Raw genomic sequence first — 19569 nt, 5'->3', positions numbered from 1 at the left:
CTTTTTGGAGACTTTTCCATCCAAAGACATTGGTGTTTTCATTCCACGACGTGATGCAACCAGTCAGTATACTCTCCTCCGCATGTCTATCAAGTTTGTCAAAGTTTTAATTGATTTGCCAAGTCTTCACAAACTTCTAAGAAAGTAGAAGTGTTGCCATGCCTTCCTTGTAATGGCATTTACCTGCTTGATCCAGGACAGATCCTGTGAATGATAACGCCAAGCAGTTTAAAGCTGTTGACCCTCTCCACCTCCGATCACCTGATGAGGTCTAGCTTATGGACCTATGGTTTCCTCCTCCTGTAGTAAATAATCAGCTCTTTGGTTTTGCTGACATTGACTGAGAGATGTCACCATTTGGTGGCACCATTCAGCCAAATTTTCAATTTCCCTCCTAAATGCGAATTTGATTTCACCTTTGATTCGGCCAACAACAAGTGGTGTCGGCATTTATTCATTTGTTTCATTTCTTCATTATTGATTAATTCTTATTTAACTGAATTAATATATTTATTTCCTTCTCCACACTTACAGCATGACCTGTTGAATATCACCCATATGTCACTTCATATCATGACTCAAAGCAGCTTCACGCACTTGAAGGGGAAGGGCAGGAGAGAAAAAGGCAATTTAGTAGAATGTAAGTGGGAAAGAAAAGAGTAACATCCTATTTTAAACCTTCAAGTTGATCCTGGTGAAGTTATCAGATTTGTCATGGCTTAGGCAGAAATGCAGGTGGATGTCTAAGGCAGAGTTTACCAAATAAAGCCAGTTGCTTATGGAATTGAGGCTAAAATAGGGAAAATAACCAAGCTGGCAGAACGTATGTTACATCAGGTGGTGAAAATGTGAATTCCTCGGTGCTGAGGAAAGCAACACAGATTAAGCCAGCACCACAAAGAACATCTTCATTTGGTTTAAACGCTTAGCCTCCCACACTGTTCTACTGAAATTCAACACAAGTTCAAGAATGATACAAGCTTTACGACTCAACATCAAATTTAACTATTTCAGATATCAGCAATCCCAATCTGGTATCTCACATTTCCAGCATCTATTATTTTTCCTCTCTCTTTCACTGGTCTTTCAGATTGTATTCATTTCATCCTATTAACACCATCTCCAGACAAACATACAAATTCATTCAACCAGTATAACTACAATTAATCTACCCTAATTTCCACTCTACTACCAACCTTTGCTTTCACTCCTACTGTTCCCTCCACATCTTTAGCAACAAAAAACTTGTTTCAATTCTTTCTTTCTCTCACCAAAGACACTGCCTAACTCCTGAGTACTTCCAGCATTTTTTTTTTCCTTTTGAACACCATGAGGTACTGTTAAGAATGCAGATTACAATGAAGCATCATCATTAGGTGCTGCGTCATAAGACATGGGTGACTATGGTCTTCCATCTGTTGACCATGATTGTTCTTGGCAAATTTTCTGCAGAGTAAGAAGGGGGGAAGGAGTATAAGCTGGCAGCTGATATGTGAGAGGAAAGATGGGTGGGTGGGAGAGGAGTTTAAAATACAAAGCTGGGAGGAGATAGCTGTAAGAGGTAAAGGGCTGAAGAAGAAGAAATTTGATAGGAGAGGACACTGGACCACGGAAGAAATGGATGGAGGAGGGGAACCAGAAGAGAGCTGATGGGCAGGTGAGGAGAAGGGGTGAAGAGGATAATCAGAATGGGAAATAGATTAAAAAAAAATCGAAGGAGGGATGGGGGAGAGATTACTGGAATTTGGAGAGATCAATGCTCATCATGTTGGAGACTGCCAGATGGAATATGAGGTGTTGCTCCTCCAACCCGAGCTTGACCTCATCGTGACAGTAGAGTAGTCTGTGAACAGACATGTCAGAATGGGAATGGGAAGTCAAATTAAAATAGGTGGTCACCAGGAGATCCTGCTTTTTGAAGGGGGCAGCAAAAGTGCTCAAAGTTGTCCCCCATTCTGCATTGAGTCTCGCCAATGGAGAGGAGGCTGCACTGGGAGCACTAGATACAATAGATAACCCTGACAGATATGCAGGTAAAGTGTAGCCTCAACTGGAAGGACTGTTTGGGACCCTGAATGATGGTGAGGGAGGAGGTGTAGGAGCAGGTGGAGCATTTATCGTTTGCAGGGATAAGTGCCAGCAAGGAGATCGAAAGGGAGAGACAGGTGGACAAGGGAGTCACGTGGAGAGCAATTCCTATGGAAAGTAGAGAGGAGGGGGGGTGGGAGAGAGGGGAGATGTTCTCAATGGTAGGATCTGCAATGGAGTTGGCGGAAGATACAGTGAATGATCGCTAGACATGGAGGCCCATGGGGTGGTAGGTAAGAACAATGGGAACTCCATCCCTGTTATGCCGACGGTAGACTGGGGTAAGGGCAAATGTGTGGGAAATGGAAGAGATGCAGGTGAGGGCAGCATCGATGGTAGTGGAAGGGAAACTTGTTTCTTTGTAAAGAGGGGACATCTCAGGTAAATAAAGAGCCTCATATTGAGAACAGATGCGACAGAGATGAAAGAAGGAATAGTGACAGGATGGGAAGAGATTCAGTCAAGATAACCGTGAGAGTCAGTAAGTTTATGAAAGATATTTAGATAGTCTGTGTCCAGATGGAGAAAGTGTCAGAGATGGACCAAGACAATTTGAGGGCAGGGTAAAAGTTGGAGAAAACATTGTTGAAATTGACGAGCTCAGCATTGAGGCTGGAAGCTGCATTCATGAAGACATCAAGAGATAGGAGAAAAAGTTGGGGCGCGTTACCAGTCTAGGCTTGGAGCATGGACTGCTCCACATAGCCGACAAAAAGGAAGGCATAGCTGGGACCCATACCAGTGCCTATGGCTACACCTTTAATTTTGAGAAAGGGGGAGGACCTGAAAGAGAAATTGATAAGGATGAGAACCAATTCTGCCAGATGGAAGAGGGTGGTGGTGGGGAACTAACTGGGTCTGTTATCAAGAAAAGAAGCGGAGGGTTTAAGGCCTTCTTGATTGGGGAGGGGGAGTGTACAGGGATTGGACATTCTCAATGAAAATAAGGCAATGTAGGCGAGGGAACTGAAAGTTACTGACGTGACGAAGAGCATAGGAAATGTCATGAATGTAGAAAGGAAGAAACTGAAGCAAGAAGGGCAAAATGGAGTTCAGGTATGCAGACACAATTTCAGTGTAGCAGAAGCAGGCTGAAATAATGAGCCTACTGGGATAGTTAGGTTTGTGAATGGTGGGATGGAAGTAGAAATCAGTAGTTCAGGATATGGGAACCATGAGACTGGTGCCAGAAGATGGAAGGTCACCAGAGTCGATCCTTCTTCTTCAGTCCTTTATCACTTCCACCTATCCTCTCCCAGCTTCTTATTTCATCCTCCTCTCCCACCCACCCACCTTCCCCCTTACCTGGCATCACCTGCCAGCTTGGTCTTCCCACCCTACCAGCAATTCTTCTTATTCTGGCTTCTGACGCCTTCCTTTCCAATCCTGATGGAGGGTCTCCGCCTGAAACATTGACTGCTTATTCCCCTCCATAGATGCTAAATTCTTCCAGCACTTTGTGTTTGATCTTCACAAATGTTGTATTCAGTATCAAAACATCTACCTCTATAACCAAGTACAATAAACAGATCTCGGTACATAATATGCTACTTGTCATCCAGAACTTTCATTTTATTATACAAATACCCCAGTGAGATAGGGGCATGCCTGCCCTAGCATGTGAAGTCAGCTCTGGCAGACGGGGCAGATGAGATCTACAGTGAGATCCAATGGCCAGAAAGCGGCACTGCAACGCTCCATGGAGAGTGAAAGGCATGTCAAGGCACAGAAGTCATGGTTATCCACTGCAACCAAGTTTGTGATGCTTGTTCACATATTGGGACCCAGACTTCTGAGATCAAGAGAAATCTGCCCCAGAGCAACTTTAAAATCTCCCCTTGCACAGGTTTCATTTCATTGTCGGACACGATGGACAATCATCATCACCGTATGTAAAACCTTTATTACCCTTTATAACCTATGACCTACATTTCCTCTTTCTGTAGAATTTAAGTTTTCACTCAGTGAGATACAAGTCATCTGAACTCTCATCTGGGGCAGTGAGTACAATATCATAATGTTCTTTTGTTTAAGGCCAAGATGGATAGCTTCTCATGAAGCAATAGGTGAAAGGTTACTGCTAGACAAGAATGTGGAGTTGAGGTTACAATCCAATCAGCCATAATTTCATGAAATGGCAGAGGAAGCTCAAGCAGTTGAGCATTCTACTCTTACTCCTGATTTTTATTTCTGCTCATATCATCCACTATCGTCCTGTACCAAAAAAAGGCATGTTTAAACGATTGGTGCCCTGTCGCACTCACCTCAATAATAAGTAAATGCTTTGAGAGGCTGGTCAAGGACTACATCTGCAGCTTGCTACCACCCACACTGGACCCCCTACAATTCACCTAAGGACACAACTGATCGACAGATGACGTAATAGCCACTGCTCTACATACTGTCCTTACACATCTGGAGAAGAAGGATGCTTATGTGAGAATGCTGTTCTTGGACTACAGTTCAGCATTCAATTCCCTCCAGGCTCGACAGGAAGCTCAGAGGCCTCAGTCTTGACCCTGCCTTGCGTAGCTGGATCCTGGACTTCCTGTCAGATCACCGGCAGGTGGTAAGAGTGGGCTCCTTCACATCCACCCCTCTGACTCTCAACACAGAAGCCCCTCAGGGCTGTGTACTAAATCCCCTCCTTTACTCCCTGTATAGCCATGACTGTGTCGCCATCCACAGATCTAAGCTGCTAATTAAATTTGCCACGACACTACATTGATTGGCCTAATCTCAAACAATAACAAGATGGCCTACAGGGAAGAAGTCATCTCTCTGAGACAGAGGTGTCAAGAAAACAACCTCTCCCTCAATGTCACAAAAACAAAGGAGCTGGTTGTGGACTACAGAAGGAATGGAGATGGGCTAACCCCTATTGACATCATGGATCTGGGGTTGAGAGGGTAAAAAGCCTTAAGCTCCTCGGCATCCACATCACCGAGGATCTCACGTGGTTTGTACACACCAAGGCACAACAGCACCTCTTTCACCTCAGATGGCTGAGGAAGTTTGGTGTGGGCTCCCAAATCCCAAGAACTTTCTACCGGGGCACAATTGAGAGCATCCTGACTGGCTGCATCACTGCCTGGTATGGGAACTGTACCTCCCTTAATTGCAAGATTCTGCAGAGAGTAGTGTGGACAGCCTAGAGCATCTGTAGTTGTGAACTTCCCATGATTCAGGACAATTACAAAGACAGGTGGGAGAAAAGGGCCCGAAGGATCATTGGGGACCTGAGTCACCCCAACCACAATCTATTCCAGCTACTACCATCTGAGAAATGGTACCGCAGCATAAAAGCCAGGACCAACAGGCTCCGGGACAGCTTCTTCCACCAGGCCATCAGATTGATTAACTCACGCTGATTTGAGTGTATTTCTAACTTACATTGACTGTTCTATTTATTATAAATTATTATTAATTACTATGATAGCACATTGTACATTTAGACAGAGACATAACGTAAAGATTTTTACTCATGTATGTGAAAGATGTAAGAAATAAAGAGAATTCAATTCAATTCACTGTTTGTTAGAAATATGGTCCAGTGGCACCACCTCATGGTCATTCTCTGATCTACATGTGTTCATCTCATCTCAGATACAGGAGGAATTCCGAGAGTTATTGCAATCTGGTTTTAAGTTTCGACCACAAATCTTTCTTCTGACCATTATCTTAATTAATATCACTAGAACAGCATAACTGAAGACTCCTGAATAAAAGGTCCTCCCACATTCTATCACACAGGACCATTCACTGCATCAAATCTTTATTCCTTTATCTTCATTTTTATTTAGTGATACAATGCAAACCAGGCCCTTCCATCCTAGCGAGCCGCACCACCCAGAAATCCACCCATTTAACCCTAGCCTAATCACAGGACAATTTACAATAACCAATTAACCTACTAACCAGTATGTATTTGGAATGTGGGAGGAAACCGGAGCACCTGGAGGAAACCCACAAGCTCACAGGCAGGACGTACAAACTTTGTACAGGCGCATCGGAATTGAACTCTAAACTCCAATGTCCTGAGCGGTTAGAGCACTGTGCAACACGCTACGCTTTCGTGATGTCCTTTCTGGACCAAGGATGCTAAGTTTGAGATTATGCCATCCTTAATCAAGAGTTGCAAAAAGATGATGCACAAATTGCCAAACTATAGACAGCAAGAAGAAATGTTATGTTTAAGGTGGATAGGTTCTTAATTAATCAGGACGTCAAAGATTTCAGGGAGGAAGCAGGAGAATGATCTGAAAGGGATAATAAATCGGCCATGATGGAATAGCAGAGCAGACTCAATGGACCAAATGGGCTAATTCTGCTCCCATGGTTTTATGGTCTAAATCTGAGAAACAAATCGTGAAATTTGTTTTGTTGTTTAAGTGAAGCGAGTGAGCTTGATAGAGACATGGATGACAAGAATGTAGCAATTTTGAATAAACTATACAGTGCCCTTAAAGCACTGCAATTGTAGTTAATGAGGGAAAATAAAGATATAACATTTGAGGATTAGGGAACTACAGGGAAGAATATGTCAACAGCAACACCCAAGACCTTCATAAAAAAACATTAAATGGGTTTGAACGATTTACTGAAAAAAATTCAAAATAGTATTTCAATAGGAATGTTCTGTATGAAAAAAGGGTAGCTCAATTCTGCAGGTGGCACTTTTATTCATAAAAGGTTTATTTTAGCATTATACAGGTAAACTCCAAAAATGCAGCATGTTTATGAACTTGATGATGGGGGACTAGCAGATTTTCCAGAGTTATTTGTTATTTGTTATTTCTGTTAATAATATCCATACTTTCGTCATTCATCTTCTATTTTTTCCATTGTTACTGTGTATGATAAAGGATATTCCAGTAAACCAAGTAAGTGGGAAGGGTACACAGAAACTAGGGTCCTGGCAAGAGAAAACATCAGATAGCCAGAGTTTTACTGCATTTGCTACTTTGGCTGCTACAGTAAGAGGAGACAATTTCATTCAAGAAGAGTACTACAGGTGGCCCCCGTTTTCCGAATGTTTGCTTTACAACACCTTGCTGTTACAAAAGACCTACATTAATTACCTGTTTTCACTGTTACGAAAAAAGGCAGCACGCGACGGAACAGCCAAGCTCCTCCCCGGAACTGCATTCTAGCCGGCATTGCTTAAACACGTGTTTTATCTCGATTTATTTTGTGTATCCGTTAACAAGATGAGTTCTAAGGTATTGGAAAAGCCTAAAAGAGCTCGTAAGGGTGTTCCACTTAGCATAAAACTAGACATAATTAAGTGTTTCGATCGTAGTGAACAAAGTAAGGACGTTGTCTGCGCGTTGAGCTTGGCTGCGTCCACAATTCGCACTATTTATATGCAGAGAGAAAGAATTTTGAAAGCTGCCGATGTTACTGTTGGTTCTGCTCATAGCAAAGTGGTCTCTCTTAGTTGGCATCCAGTAATGGATAAAATGGAAAGTCTATTGCTTGAGTGGATTGATTGGCGTACAAAGCGTGGTGTTCCGTTAAGTTTTCTTATACTTAAGGAGAAATCAGTCAGTCTTTTTAATAAGCTGAAACAGAAAGCACTGGATGATGGTGACGGAAGTGGAATTTAAAGGTAGTCATGGGTGGTTTGATCGGTTTCTGAGGCGAGGGCAGCTTCATAGTTTAAGCAGTGATCCCCAACCTCTGGGCCGCCGACTGATACATTGCCGCACACAATGCAGCAGTGCAGCGGTAGTCGGAACACACCCGGCACATCTTTAAGAAAAAAGCCGAAATAAACAGGCTAATTAATTAGATGCCGCCCCGCACATAAATGTTGGCCCAGATCAGAGGCGATTGCCGATGCGTCAGGTGGTTATTTGTATAAGCAAGTGTTTAACTGTGACGAAACTGCAATTTTTTGGAGTCTTCACGATTCCAGTAAGTGAAACTACACTGTACATACGTTATTTCTACTTTATATAGGCTGTGTATTTTTATGTGTTATTTGGTATGATTTGGCAGCTTCATAGCTTAAAGGCTACTGGAGAGAGTGTTTCTGCTGAGAACGCTTGTGCCGTGTTTTTGACGTGAGCGCTTCCGCAAGATTTTCGCTGCGCTAGACAGTGCTGCAGAAAAGTACTTCTACTTTATATAGGCTGTGTATTTATCATATCATTCCTGCTTTTACTATATGTTACTGTTACTTTAGGTTTAATGTGTTACTTGGCATGATTTTGTAGGTTATTTTTTGGGTCTAGGAACGCTCAAAAATGTTTCCCATATTAATAAATTGTAATTGCTTATTCACTTTACAACATTCCGGCTTACGAATCGTTTCATAGAAACGCTCTACCTTCAGATGGCGGGGGAAACCTGTATTGCAGTTGTAGCCTCTGTCCACAGAGAATCAGAATCAGGTTTAATCTCACTGGCATATGTCATTAAATTTGTTGTTTAGCAGCAGCAGCAGTATATTGCAGTACATAATAATAAAAACAGTAATTTACAATAAGAAATTTATATGTATTAAGTAAGTAGTACAAAAAGAGCAAACAAAAGTGAGGTAGTGTTCACAGGTTCATTGTCTGCTCAAAAAGCTGATGGAATTTTTGGATCGTATTTTACTGAGCTGTGCTGGGTGCTCAAATTCTTAAAGGACTGAACAGCCTAGACTTTCAGACACAACAACAGAGCCCAATCCTGCTGTAAATCCTGAGAATATGCATATGAAATATCCACTTACATCCAGCATCAGGTCAGGTATCAATGATTTCAATGGCAACAAAAATAGCTGAGTTCAACTATTCAACCCAACAATGCACAGCAAGCACTTTCGAGCATTGTTTATAACTTTTTACAGCCAAAGCTGGAGGAAGTACTTGATATGACAGAGATGACAGTTATCAAAGGCAGGCTCGGCATCTGGGACACATACTGTCATCACTTTTCTGCCAAGTGCCTGGTTTCAGTTCAGACTGTGCTGCCTAACCCTGGGATGTACAGTGTTGATGACGCTAGCATACTACATCAAACCAGCAAAGGAATGGTGAACTTTACACCTTACAGAAGCTTCAAAGTACCTTGAAGCTTTTACTTGACAAATCCACGAAAAACACAATGAATGACTAGTTCAGTTGTTTCACAGTTCTGAGTTGCATGACAAACGCTAGGCATATTGCTCTCAATCTCTTAATTCTAAGGTCTTATTTAAGCCTAGCTAAAGACCTACAATAGTAAATGTCCTAAGATGGTTCATAAGGATGTCAGGCAAAATTTAAAAATTAGCTTACAACTTTGTTAACTGCGTTCAGAAACATCTTAGAGGGAAAAGAGAAATAGTGAGACAGAAGTACAGAAAGGCAAATCTAAATCTTACTGCAAAGGTTCACGAACTTCTTGAATGAAAGATCCACTTGTTCACGGTCAGTAAAATATTCATGCCTCCCTCCAAAACCTGACAAACACCCAATGGAATCCCAGGCTGCCCTTTTAAAATGAGTTGGACCTGTCTAGAGATTCCAACTTCTGCTGGCTGCCCCTGAACAAGGATAAGCAGCATTCTGAAAATACTACCAACACACACAAAAAATGCTGGAGGAACTCAGCAGGCCAGGCAGCATCTATGGAAAAAAGTACAGTTGACGTTTCGGGTCGAAACCCTTCAGCAGGACGAGACTGCAGTGATTTTGAAAATGCTGTCATGGACTTTCTAACGACATTACTTCAATGATGCTTAACTATCATGGACCTCCTATAATCCTCCATTCTTACACCCAAGTGCATTGCACACCCACCTTGAGACGCTGGCGGCTGACTGTATAGTCGACACCAGCGGAGAAATTCAGGAATGATCAAGAGCTTGGAATCAGGTAAATACAGATCTCTCAATGTAGGCATCCTCTCACCTTGGGATTTAAACCCACAATTCTAACTCAAAGGCAAACACTTCGTTTTTGAGTATCTAGCTGTCAAAGAAAATTTTGATTTAATAAACATGCCTCATTTTAGTACATCCCAACACATCTACTGATTCTGGAAAGACTGCTGATTCTGGAAATCTGGAGCAACACACAAAGGAGCTGGAAGAACTCAGCGGGCCAGACAGCATCTATGGGAGAAATGAGCAGCCAAGGCTCTGGGTTGAGGCCCTTCATCGGGACGGGAAAGGAAAAAAGGAGAAAGCCAGAACAAAAAGGTGGGTGAAGGAGGTGGAGCAAGAACTGGCGGGTGATTGGTGGATCCCAGTGAGGGGGTTGATAGGGAGGAGAGAGAAGGAAGACAGGGGGCATGATGTTAAATGCTGGGAAGCGATAAGTGGAAGTAACAAAGGGCCAAAGAGGATGGAATCTAATAAAACCGTGGACCATGGAATAAAGGGAAAGAGATGGGGAGGGAAACCAGTGGGGGGGGGGGGATATATTGAGGTATTGCACAGAATAGGCCCTTCCAGCCCTTTGAGCTGTCCCACTTAGCAACCCCCAATTTAACCCTAGCTTAATCATGGGAGAATCCACAATAACTAATTAACCTACCAACCAGTATGTCTTTAGACTGTGGGAGGAAACCGCAGCACCCGCAGAAAACCCATGCGGTCACAGAAAGAACACACAAACTCCTTACAGACTGCGGTGAAAATTGACCCAGGTCGACGGTACCGTTAAGCTTTGCGCTAATGACCACGCTACTGTGCTGCCCCATATGTGTGGGTGATGGGCACATGGAGTGATCTGGGGGAGGAAAATGATAGGGTGTTGGGGACCAGTGGGTAAAAAAATTGGATAGACAGAAGGACAGAGGGGTGTGATTACTAGTGGAGAAATCAACGTTCATGCTGTCAGGTTGGAGACTACCAAGGTGTAATATCAGGTACTGTTCCTCTACTTTGCATCTAATCTCAATTTCACAGTGGATGAAGTCATAAACAGACAAGTCAGTGTGGGAATGGGAAGTGGAATTAAAATTGCTAGACAACAGAGATCACAGATGATACAAACACTGTAGCTCAATTATCATACCATCCCACCTCACCCCATTCGTACTGCCACCATTTCTGTTCTTCAACATATCCTACACAGAAGCTCTCAAGAGGACGCTGTTTGAAGTACAGAAAGAATCAAGATGGCTGTGATTTGGATTTCAGAGTAGAAAGGTGTCATGTTTATACTTGGAGGTAATACAGTACACCAGGAGTGTTTCAACACCAACACTTCAAACAAAAAACTCATAGCTGCACATGTTAATGTCTAGGGAAATCAAAATTATTGGCAAACATTCCCCTTCTAATCTCTTGATGGAGGGGTGGGGGGTTGGAAATCACTGGTGAAGCCACTGAAGATGTCTGGGTCTAGGGTATTGCCCCAAGGAACTGCAGCAAGTGATGTCTTGGGGTTGAGGTGACTGACCTCCAACACTCCTCTGTGTGAGGAATGACCAACCGCTTGAATGATTGAGCCTTGACGCTCTCTATCTTCACTTTGACCAGAATTTTTTGATGCCACAATTGGTCAAATCTTGCTCTTAGTGACAAGGGCAGTCTCTATCACTTCACCTCTGGAATTCAGTTTTGTAGTCCATGTTTGGACCAAGGCTGTGGAGGATGTATATAGCCAATATATCCTGGTAAAGTTCAAACTGAGCAGTGAGCAGAGTATTGGTGAGTAAGGGGCATTTGATGGCGTAGTAGGTGACTCATTCCATCGCTTTACTCTTTGCAATAAAACAATGATGACCTATGGAGCAGAGTGCTCCAGGCAAAACTGGAACTAGGCACTGGGGAGCAATTTATTGGTGAGTAAATGCCCCTCAAAACTATGGTTGACAACAGCTTCCATCACTGTAGTATGGCTGAGGCTAATACATTAGATTTGACCAGCGGTTCACAAAAAGCATGGCAATTTTTGGGTAAATTTCCCACACTGCCAGGTGTATGACAGTGTTATACTCAACAGTAATGCTTAGTTAGAATCACAGCTGGTGATGGAACACAGGTCATCAGTATTATATCCACAGTATCGTCTAGCTTCAGCCTTAACTTTACCATGCACATAAAAAGGCTGGTCACTATTGGGAGTCTCTTTGTCTTCACTGCTAAATTGCCCACCACTATTCATGATTACATGTGGCAGGATCATGAAGCCGATCTAATACGTTGGTTGTAAGATTGCCTCGTTCTGTCCATGATGCTGTTGGAACAAAGACAGTCCTATGTTGCAAATTGACCAGGTTGATAAATATTCAGTAAACTGGCCATCAGTTACAGATTATACATATTGATTCTGCAGATAAATTGAATCAAGAGAAACAGCTTTTTAATTTATAGAAAGAATCAAATACTGACCTGCAAACTGTTGGTAATTTTCATAATCTTTGGAACATGGTACTTCAAAAAACTTTCCTTCTAAGATATCAGTCTGTCGAGCAAACACTTCTTTAGAATCATTCTCGTCCAGATAATCCCAAAGTACAACCATACAAAACACAGAAAGAGTAACTAATATCAGAACTGCCAACCACTTCCACCAGGTTGCTTGCTTGGACTTGTTCTTTTTGATACTGTAAATAAAGGAAAAAATTGAACATATCATTAATTTGTAGGATAACTTGGGAGTTAACAGTTTCTATACAATTATCAAATACATAATGAATTTTATTAGCAATTCAAAATACTAAATTGTTTTTCCACTTGTCACTAGTTTCTGAAATAGGAATACAACTACCGCATTTACAAAACAAGTAAATTGACATCCTAATATCAATTTTATGCTCATTATTTGGAAACATTACATTGCTTCTGGAGCAAGACAATGTATTTTGACCAAGCAACCCCACATTAAAACTTTTAAGATAATTGAATATCCATGATTCTTCAGGGAATAGTACCAAGCACTGAGCATGTGAGAACTTACAAGGCTAGACATCAAAATTTTGCTCAGAAGGAATACTGAAGAAGAATCAGATTCAGGAAAGAGCTTTGAGCATTGAACTATTGATTTTACTGTATTTCTTTGTTCTACTGTGAACACCTGCAAGAAAATGAATTTCAGAGTAGTATATGGTGACTTTGATAAGGATCCTACCTGCCCTGCTCATGGACTGTTTGTCCCACTCCCATCAGGGAGGAGGCAATGTAGTGTCCACTACCAGGACCATCAGACTGAAAAACAGTTACTTTCCCCAAGCAGTAAGACTGATCAACACCTCCACCCATTAACCCACCCCACCACCACAACTTCATCATTTCCTGTCAAGAGTCACCTTATCTACAGACACTCCTGTGCATAGCATCACTTTATGGAGATACAATTAATCTATCTTGGTGGACAGTATATTTATTTATTTATTCATTCATTTTATTGTGGGTATTTTTTGTGCTGCATTGGATCCAAAACAATTATCTCATTCTCCTTTAAACACATGTACTGGAAATGGGACAAACAGAATTCACTAGCAATTGCACTGGTTACATAACTGGCTCCTCTGCGACAGTTAAGGCTCGGTGTTGAAGGTTAGCATGCTCGTAATTCTTATCAAATTAAGCCACCTGAGCCATAATCATACACATTGCTGACAGCATGCCCATTCTACAAGTTTATTCCAGTCTTTCAAAAAGCCTTTATTTCTTGCTTTCTGCAGAGATTACTCTCTAAGGGACTCCTGATCCCTTATTCCCTCCCCATCCCCGGCACTGACCACAGCAAACGTGGAAGGGGCAACATTTGTCTCTACACCTCCTCCCTCACCACCATCCAGGAATGTAAACAGCCCTTCCGGGTGAGGCAGAGATCAACTTGCACCTATTCCAAGCTCATCCATTGCAATTGGTACTCCTCTGCTTCCACAATACCAAGTATAGACGAGTCAACTGACTTAGAGTACTTGCATTATGTATTATCTTGATAACTATGCAAACCAGACATCCTATCATTGACTCCAGCTACACCACCTACTACCTCAGAAAAAACAATTATCATCATCAAGGACTCCCCCCGCCCTTGTCATTATCTCTTCTTCTACACTCCCCTCCCCCCCCCCAACCCTCTGGCAGAAGATGCAAAAGTTTAAAAGCTCATACCACCAGATTCAAGGGCAGCTTCTGTCTCACTATTATCAGACTTCTTAAAGGACCTCTCTTTTGAACTGGCTCACTTTGGAATGCCAAATCTACTTCATTCTGGCCTTGCACGTTGTGTTGTCTCCCTTCGTTGCACTTTCTCTACAACTGCATTACTATATTCTGCACTGTTTTCTTTCTGCTACTTCAAAGTGCTTGTAGATAGCTTGATCTGCCCTGGACAGCTCACGATAAACGATTTTCGCTGTATCTTGATAAACACCTACAACCCAAGGTTCTTGAAGAGGTGGCTGAAGAGATTGTGGAGGCATCAGTAATGATTTTTGAAGAATCAATATTCTGGCATGGTTCTTGAGGACTGGAAAATTGCAGATGTCACTCCGAGGAGAGAGAGAGACAGGAGAAAGTCAATTAAAGGCCAGTTAGTCTGACTTCAGTGACTGGAAAGATGTAGATAAGGATGTAGTTTCAGGGTACTTGGAGGCACATGATAAAATAGGCCAAAGTCAACATGATTTCCTTAAGGGAAAATATTGCCTGACAAATCTGTTGGAATTCTTTTAAGAAATAACAAGCAGGATAGACAAAGGAGAATCAGTGTATGTTGTGTACTTGGATTTTCAGAAGGCCTTTGACAAGGTGCCACACATGAGGCTGCTTAAGTTAAGAGCACATGGTATTACAGGAAAGATACTAGCATGGTTGGAGCATTGGCTGATTGGCAGGAGGCAAAGAGTGGGAATAAAGGGAGCCTTTTCTGCTAGGCTGCCAGTGACTAGTGGTGTTCAACAGGGGTCTGTGGTGGGACTGCTTCTTTTTATGTTACATGTCGATGATTTGGATGATGGAATTGATGGCTTTGTGGCCAAGTTTGTGGATGATACAAAGACAGGTGGAGGGGCAGGTAGTGTTGAGGAACCAGAGAGGCTGCAGAAGGACTAAGACAGCTTAGGAGAATGTGTAAAGAAGTAGCAGATGGAATATAGTGTCAGCAAAGTAATGCACTTCAGGAGAAGAAATGAAGCATAGACTATTATCTAAATGGAGAAAAAAATCAAAACTCATTGGTGTCCCCATGCAGGATTCCCTAAAGGTTAATTTGCAGATTGAGCACACTCCATGGGCCAAGTGGCTTAATTCTGCTCCTATATCATATGCTAATAAAAAAACAATACTGGTGAATCCACTGTAAACCTCTACAGTAGTCACTCACTTGTAATGACCTGTGAACATCACTGTTCTGACATGCAAGCCTCCACAAATAACGGTAGGGTGCAGCCAGGGGTGCGGTGCAGCCGGAGCTCACTGGCGCACCAGTCTGGCACCTCTGTTAAAAAAAGTCAAAATAAACAAGCGGGGAATTTAACAGCGGCCGCATATTAAATAGAGGGAATTTTACGGAAGCGGGTGTTGGGGAGAGGGGAAAATACCACTAATTGGTGGGGAAAATACCACTAATAACATTAGGATATTTGATCGTTTTTGGTGAAATCCTGGAGCTGTGACTGTTTTGTGAAATTCCTTCTCGCTCGACCCGTTGTCCCAGCAAACCCTGCTGTAGCCTCCCGCCATTTCACAGATCCTCAGTCTCTCTCCAGCACTTGTTGTTTGAGCATTGTTCGCTGAGAAAATAAAAACCTTAGATCTTTTGAAAAGTGGCGTGTCATTTGCCGAAGTGGGCTGTAAGGTCAGGAGGAATGAATCGAGCATTTGCACAATAAAGGAGAAAGAAGCTGAAGTTCGTGGAAGTGTTAGTGCTACCCCTACAACAGCAAAAATGGTCTCTCTGGTTCGTGATAAAGTGCTCGCAGAGACTGAGAAAGCATTAAGTGTGTAGCTAGAGGACATGTCACAGAAGCATATCCCTGTTGATGACAATATTATGTGTGAAAAAGCACTTAGCCTCTATGAGCACTACTGTGAGGGGGTTGAGGAGAGCAAGAGGAAGGAGATTAAGGCTAGTAAGGGATGGCTGGCTAGCTATGTAAAGCACTACAACCTCCAGAACTTAAAGATCACAGGAGAATTGGCATGGCAGATGTACCAAGTATCCTATTATGGAGCCGATCGAAGTACACGCTTGAAGTCTCTCAGAAAAAAAATTGTTGATCACGAACTATCAAAAGCTCACACTGCTGCTCTAAGTGTTGAAAATGTAGCTAGTGAAGATGCTCTTGGAAAATTATGTGACACCATGAATGCTTCACATCTAAAGAAAGGCAACTTGTCAATTTTTCGTTCTGCATATTATTTAGCTCAAAATGACAGACCATACTCTGATCACTTTGTCTTATTGGAACGTTTAAAAAAATGGTATTGACATTGGAATTGGACAGCATTCCCACACTAGTGCTGAGATAATTAATCACATAACCATTAATATGAAAAAGAAAATTTGCCAGCATATCAAGCAGATAAATGGCAAATTTTCTGTTCTCATTGATGACTCAACAAGTCTGAGCATTAAGACTTCCCTAATAGTTTATTTGAAATGTGAAAGTGATAAGGAACGTGATCCCCATTTTATGTTTTTAGATCTAATTGAACTGCCTGATCAGAAGGCTGCAATTACTGCTGAGCATCTATTGAACTGTCTCAATAACCATGGGTTTGATGACTCTTACTTGAAACAGAGCCTAACAGCATTTGCTAGTGATGGGGCGAGCGTAATACTTGGTGTCAAATCTGGTGTTGCTACAATTCTCAAGGATAATTTGATGTGATAATTTGGCATTGTCTTAACCACAGATTAGAACTTGCAGTAGGTGATTCGGTGAGAGTTCATGGAATAAATCATTTTCAATCATTTATAGACAAATTGTACTCTGTTTACAGTAGATAACCTCTACATCAAAAGGAACTGTCTGAATGTGCCTCTCAACTAGAGCAAGAAATTTGCAAAATAGGCCGTGTTCTGGGCACCAGGTGGGTAGCTAGCTTGTTTCAAACAGTTTCAGCAGTGTGGCAAAATTATGAAGCACTGTGTTTTCATTTCAAAAAAGCAATGAAGAATGAAACAAGATCTGGGAGTGACAGAAAAACACCTGAAGGTCTGTTAAAAAGACTCTCTTCAGAACAGTTTCTGTTGGACTTAGCCCTAATGTATGACACGTTGCATGAACTTGGTTTACTGTCAGGGTGTTTACAGAAACGCACTACTACGGTCGTTTATGCAGGCAAACTGATCCAACGGAGCATAAGATCACTGCATGGACTGAAAGAGCAACCTGGTACAAAAACTCTAGAAGCTCAAGAGGCAGTTGAAAAGAGGAAGTTTGGAGAAATTACCTTAACAAGCAACAACAAAATTGTCTCCATTAATTATCTAGTGTCTTACTAGTCTTATAAACAATTTGCAGCACCGTAAGTTCACGGCAACATCCTTGAAAGGTTCTTAAACTTCTAAACTTCAAAGTCTGTACAAATCCCTGCTAAATGAAATGTGTGTCCTTGATAAAGATAACTGGCCTGCTGAAATACCGCCTAATTATGGAGAAGCTGCAATATCATGTCTCTGTAAGAGGTTTAAGCTTTCTTCTTCCTCTGTGATAAATGCCTTCAGAGATTATGCGGAGGACTGTGGACGCCACATCCCCCAAGATTTACGCCCATTACTGAGCTGTTCACAAGTTATTCTATTAGTACTGCTGAGTGTGAGAGAGGATTCAGTCATATGAGCTTGATAGCAACAACAACACACTCAAGAATTCTCATAAATCATGTATCAGCACTTATGTTTGTAAAACTACATGGACCTCCTCTAGTTCAGTGGAATCCTGAGGCGTATGTCAGCAGATGACACCAGGACAAGAGTTGCTCCAGACCCCCGAACACATATTACACCTGACCCTTTGTGGAAATTATTGTGAAACTTCTCATTGGTGGCATTTGCTAAGTAGGTAATTACTTTTAAATTGGTAAAATACATGATTACCGTCTTTTTCTTTACTTGCTTGATAATTATATTTTATGATAATTAGTGAGTGCAACCGTGCAGTACCTTGTCATATATATTTCACCCAATTTGTGTACCTGCTCATTACATGAATGGGACAGGGAAGTTGCCCAGTACATGAAATGTGCAGGTACACAAATTGAGTGTGACATATACAGTAGCATGCAAAAGTTTGGGCACCCCGGTCAAAATTTCTGTCACTGTGAATAGCTAAGCAAGTAAAAGATGAACTGATTTCCAAAAGGTATAAAGTTAAAGATGACACATTTCTTTAATATTTTAATCAAGAAAAATTTTTATTTCCATCTTTGACAGTTTCAAAATAACAAAAAAGGAAAAGGGCCTGAAGCAAAAGTTTGGGCACCCTGGATGGTCAGTAACACCCCCTTTGGCAAGTATCACAGCTTGTAAATGCTTTTTGCAGCCAGCTAAGAGTCTTTCAATTCTTGTTTGGGGGATTTTCACCCATTCTTCCTTGCAAAAGGCTTCTAGTTCTGAGATATTCTTGGGCTGTCTTGTATGCACTGCTCTTTTGAGATCTATCCACAGATTCTCGGTCAGGGGACTGTGAGGGCCATGGCAAAACCTTCAACTTGCGCCTCTTGAGGTAGTCCATTGTGGATTTTGAGGTGGGTTTAGGATCATTATCCTGTTGTAGAAGCCATCCTCTTTTCATCTTTGGCTTTTTTTTTTTTACATACGGTGTGATGTTTGCTTCCAGAATTAATTGAATTCATTCTTCCCTCTACCAGTAAATGTTCCCCGTGCCACTGGCTGCAACACGAGCCCAAAGCATGATCGATCCACCCCCGTGCTTAACAGTTACAGAGGGGTTCTTTTCATGAAATTCTGCACCCTTTTTTCTCTAAACATACCGTTGCTCATTGCAGCCAAAAAGTTCTATTTTAATTTCATCAGTCCACAGGACTTATTTCCAAAATGCATCAGGCTTGTTCAGATGTTACTTTGAACCTTTTGAATAGAACTGCAAAAAAGCCGAAGATGAAAAGAAGATGGCTTCTACAACAGGATAATGATCCTAAACACACCTCAAAATCCACAATGGAATACCTCAAGAGGCGCAAGCAGAAGGTTTTGCCATGGCCCTCACAGTCCCCTGACCGAGAATCATTGAGAATCTGCGGATAGACCTCAAAAGAGCAGTGTGCATGCAAAACGGCCCAAGAATCTCACAGAACTAGAAGCCTTTTGCAAGGAAGAATGGGCACAAATCCCCCAAACAAGAATTGAAAGACTCTTAGCTGGCTACAAAATGCATTTACAAGCTGTGATAATTGCTAAAGGGGGTGTTACTAAGTACTGAGCATGCAGAGTGCCCAAACTTTTGCTTCGGGCCCTTTTCCTTCTTTGTTATTTTGAAACTGTAAAAGATGGAACTAAAAGAGTTTTCTTGCTTAAAATATTAAGGAAATGTGTCATCTTTAACTTTACGCCTTTTGGAAATCAGTTCATC

At 41.9% G+C, this 19569-nt stretch overlaps 1 protein-coding gene across 2 annotated transcripts in view; it reads right to left on the bottom strand.

Annotated features, from left to right (window-relative positions):
- ogfod3 (2-oxoglutarate and iron dependent oxygenase domain containing 3) overlaps positions 1-19569 on the bottom strand; it is a 112633-nt gene that overhangs the window by 91953 nt on the left and 1111 nt on the right. For both annotated transcript variants that reach the window (XR_011883069.1, XM_072242521.1), the window contains exon 2: positions 12407-12621. Coding sequence is in view for 1 of the 2 variants with exons in the window: in XM_072242521.1 (XP_072098622.1) it covers positions 12407-12621 (215 nt within the window). In the remaining variant the exon portion in view is untranslated. The remainder of the gene's footprint in view (positions 1-12406; positions 12622-19569) is intronic.

Source organism: Mobula birostris, chromosome 24, assembly GCF_030028105.1.
Source record: "Mobula birostris isolate sMobBir1 chromosome 24, sMobBir1.hap1, whole genome shotgun sequence".
Lineage (NCBI taxonomy): Eukaryota > Metazoa > Chordata > Chondrichthyes > Myliobatiformes > Myliobatidae > Mobula > Mobula birostris.
This window is presented reverse-complemented; position numbering and strand designations above follow the sequence as displayed.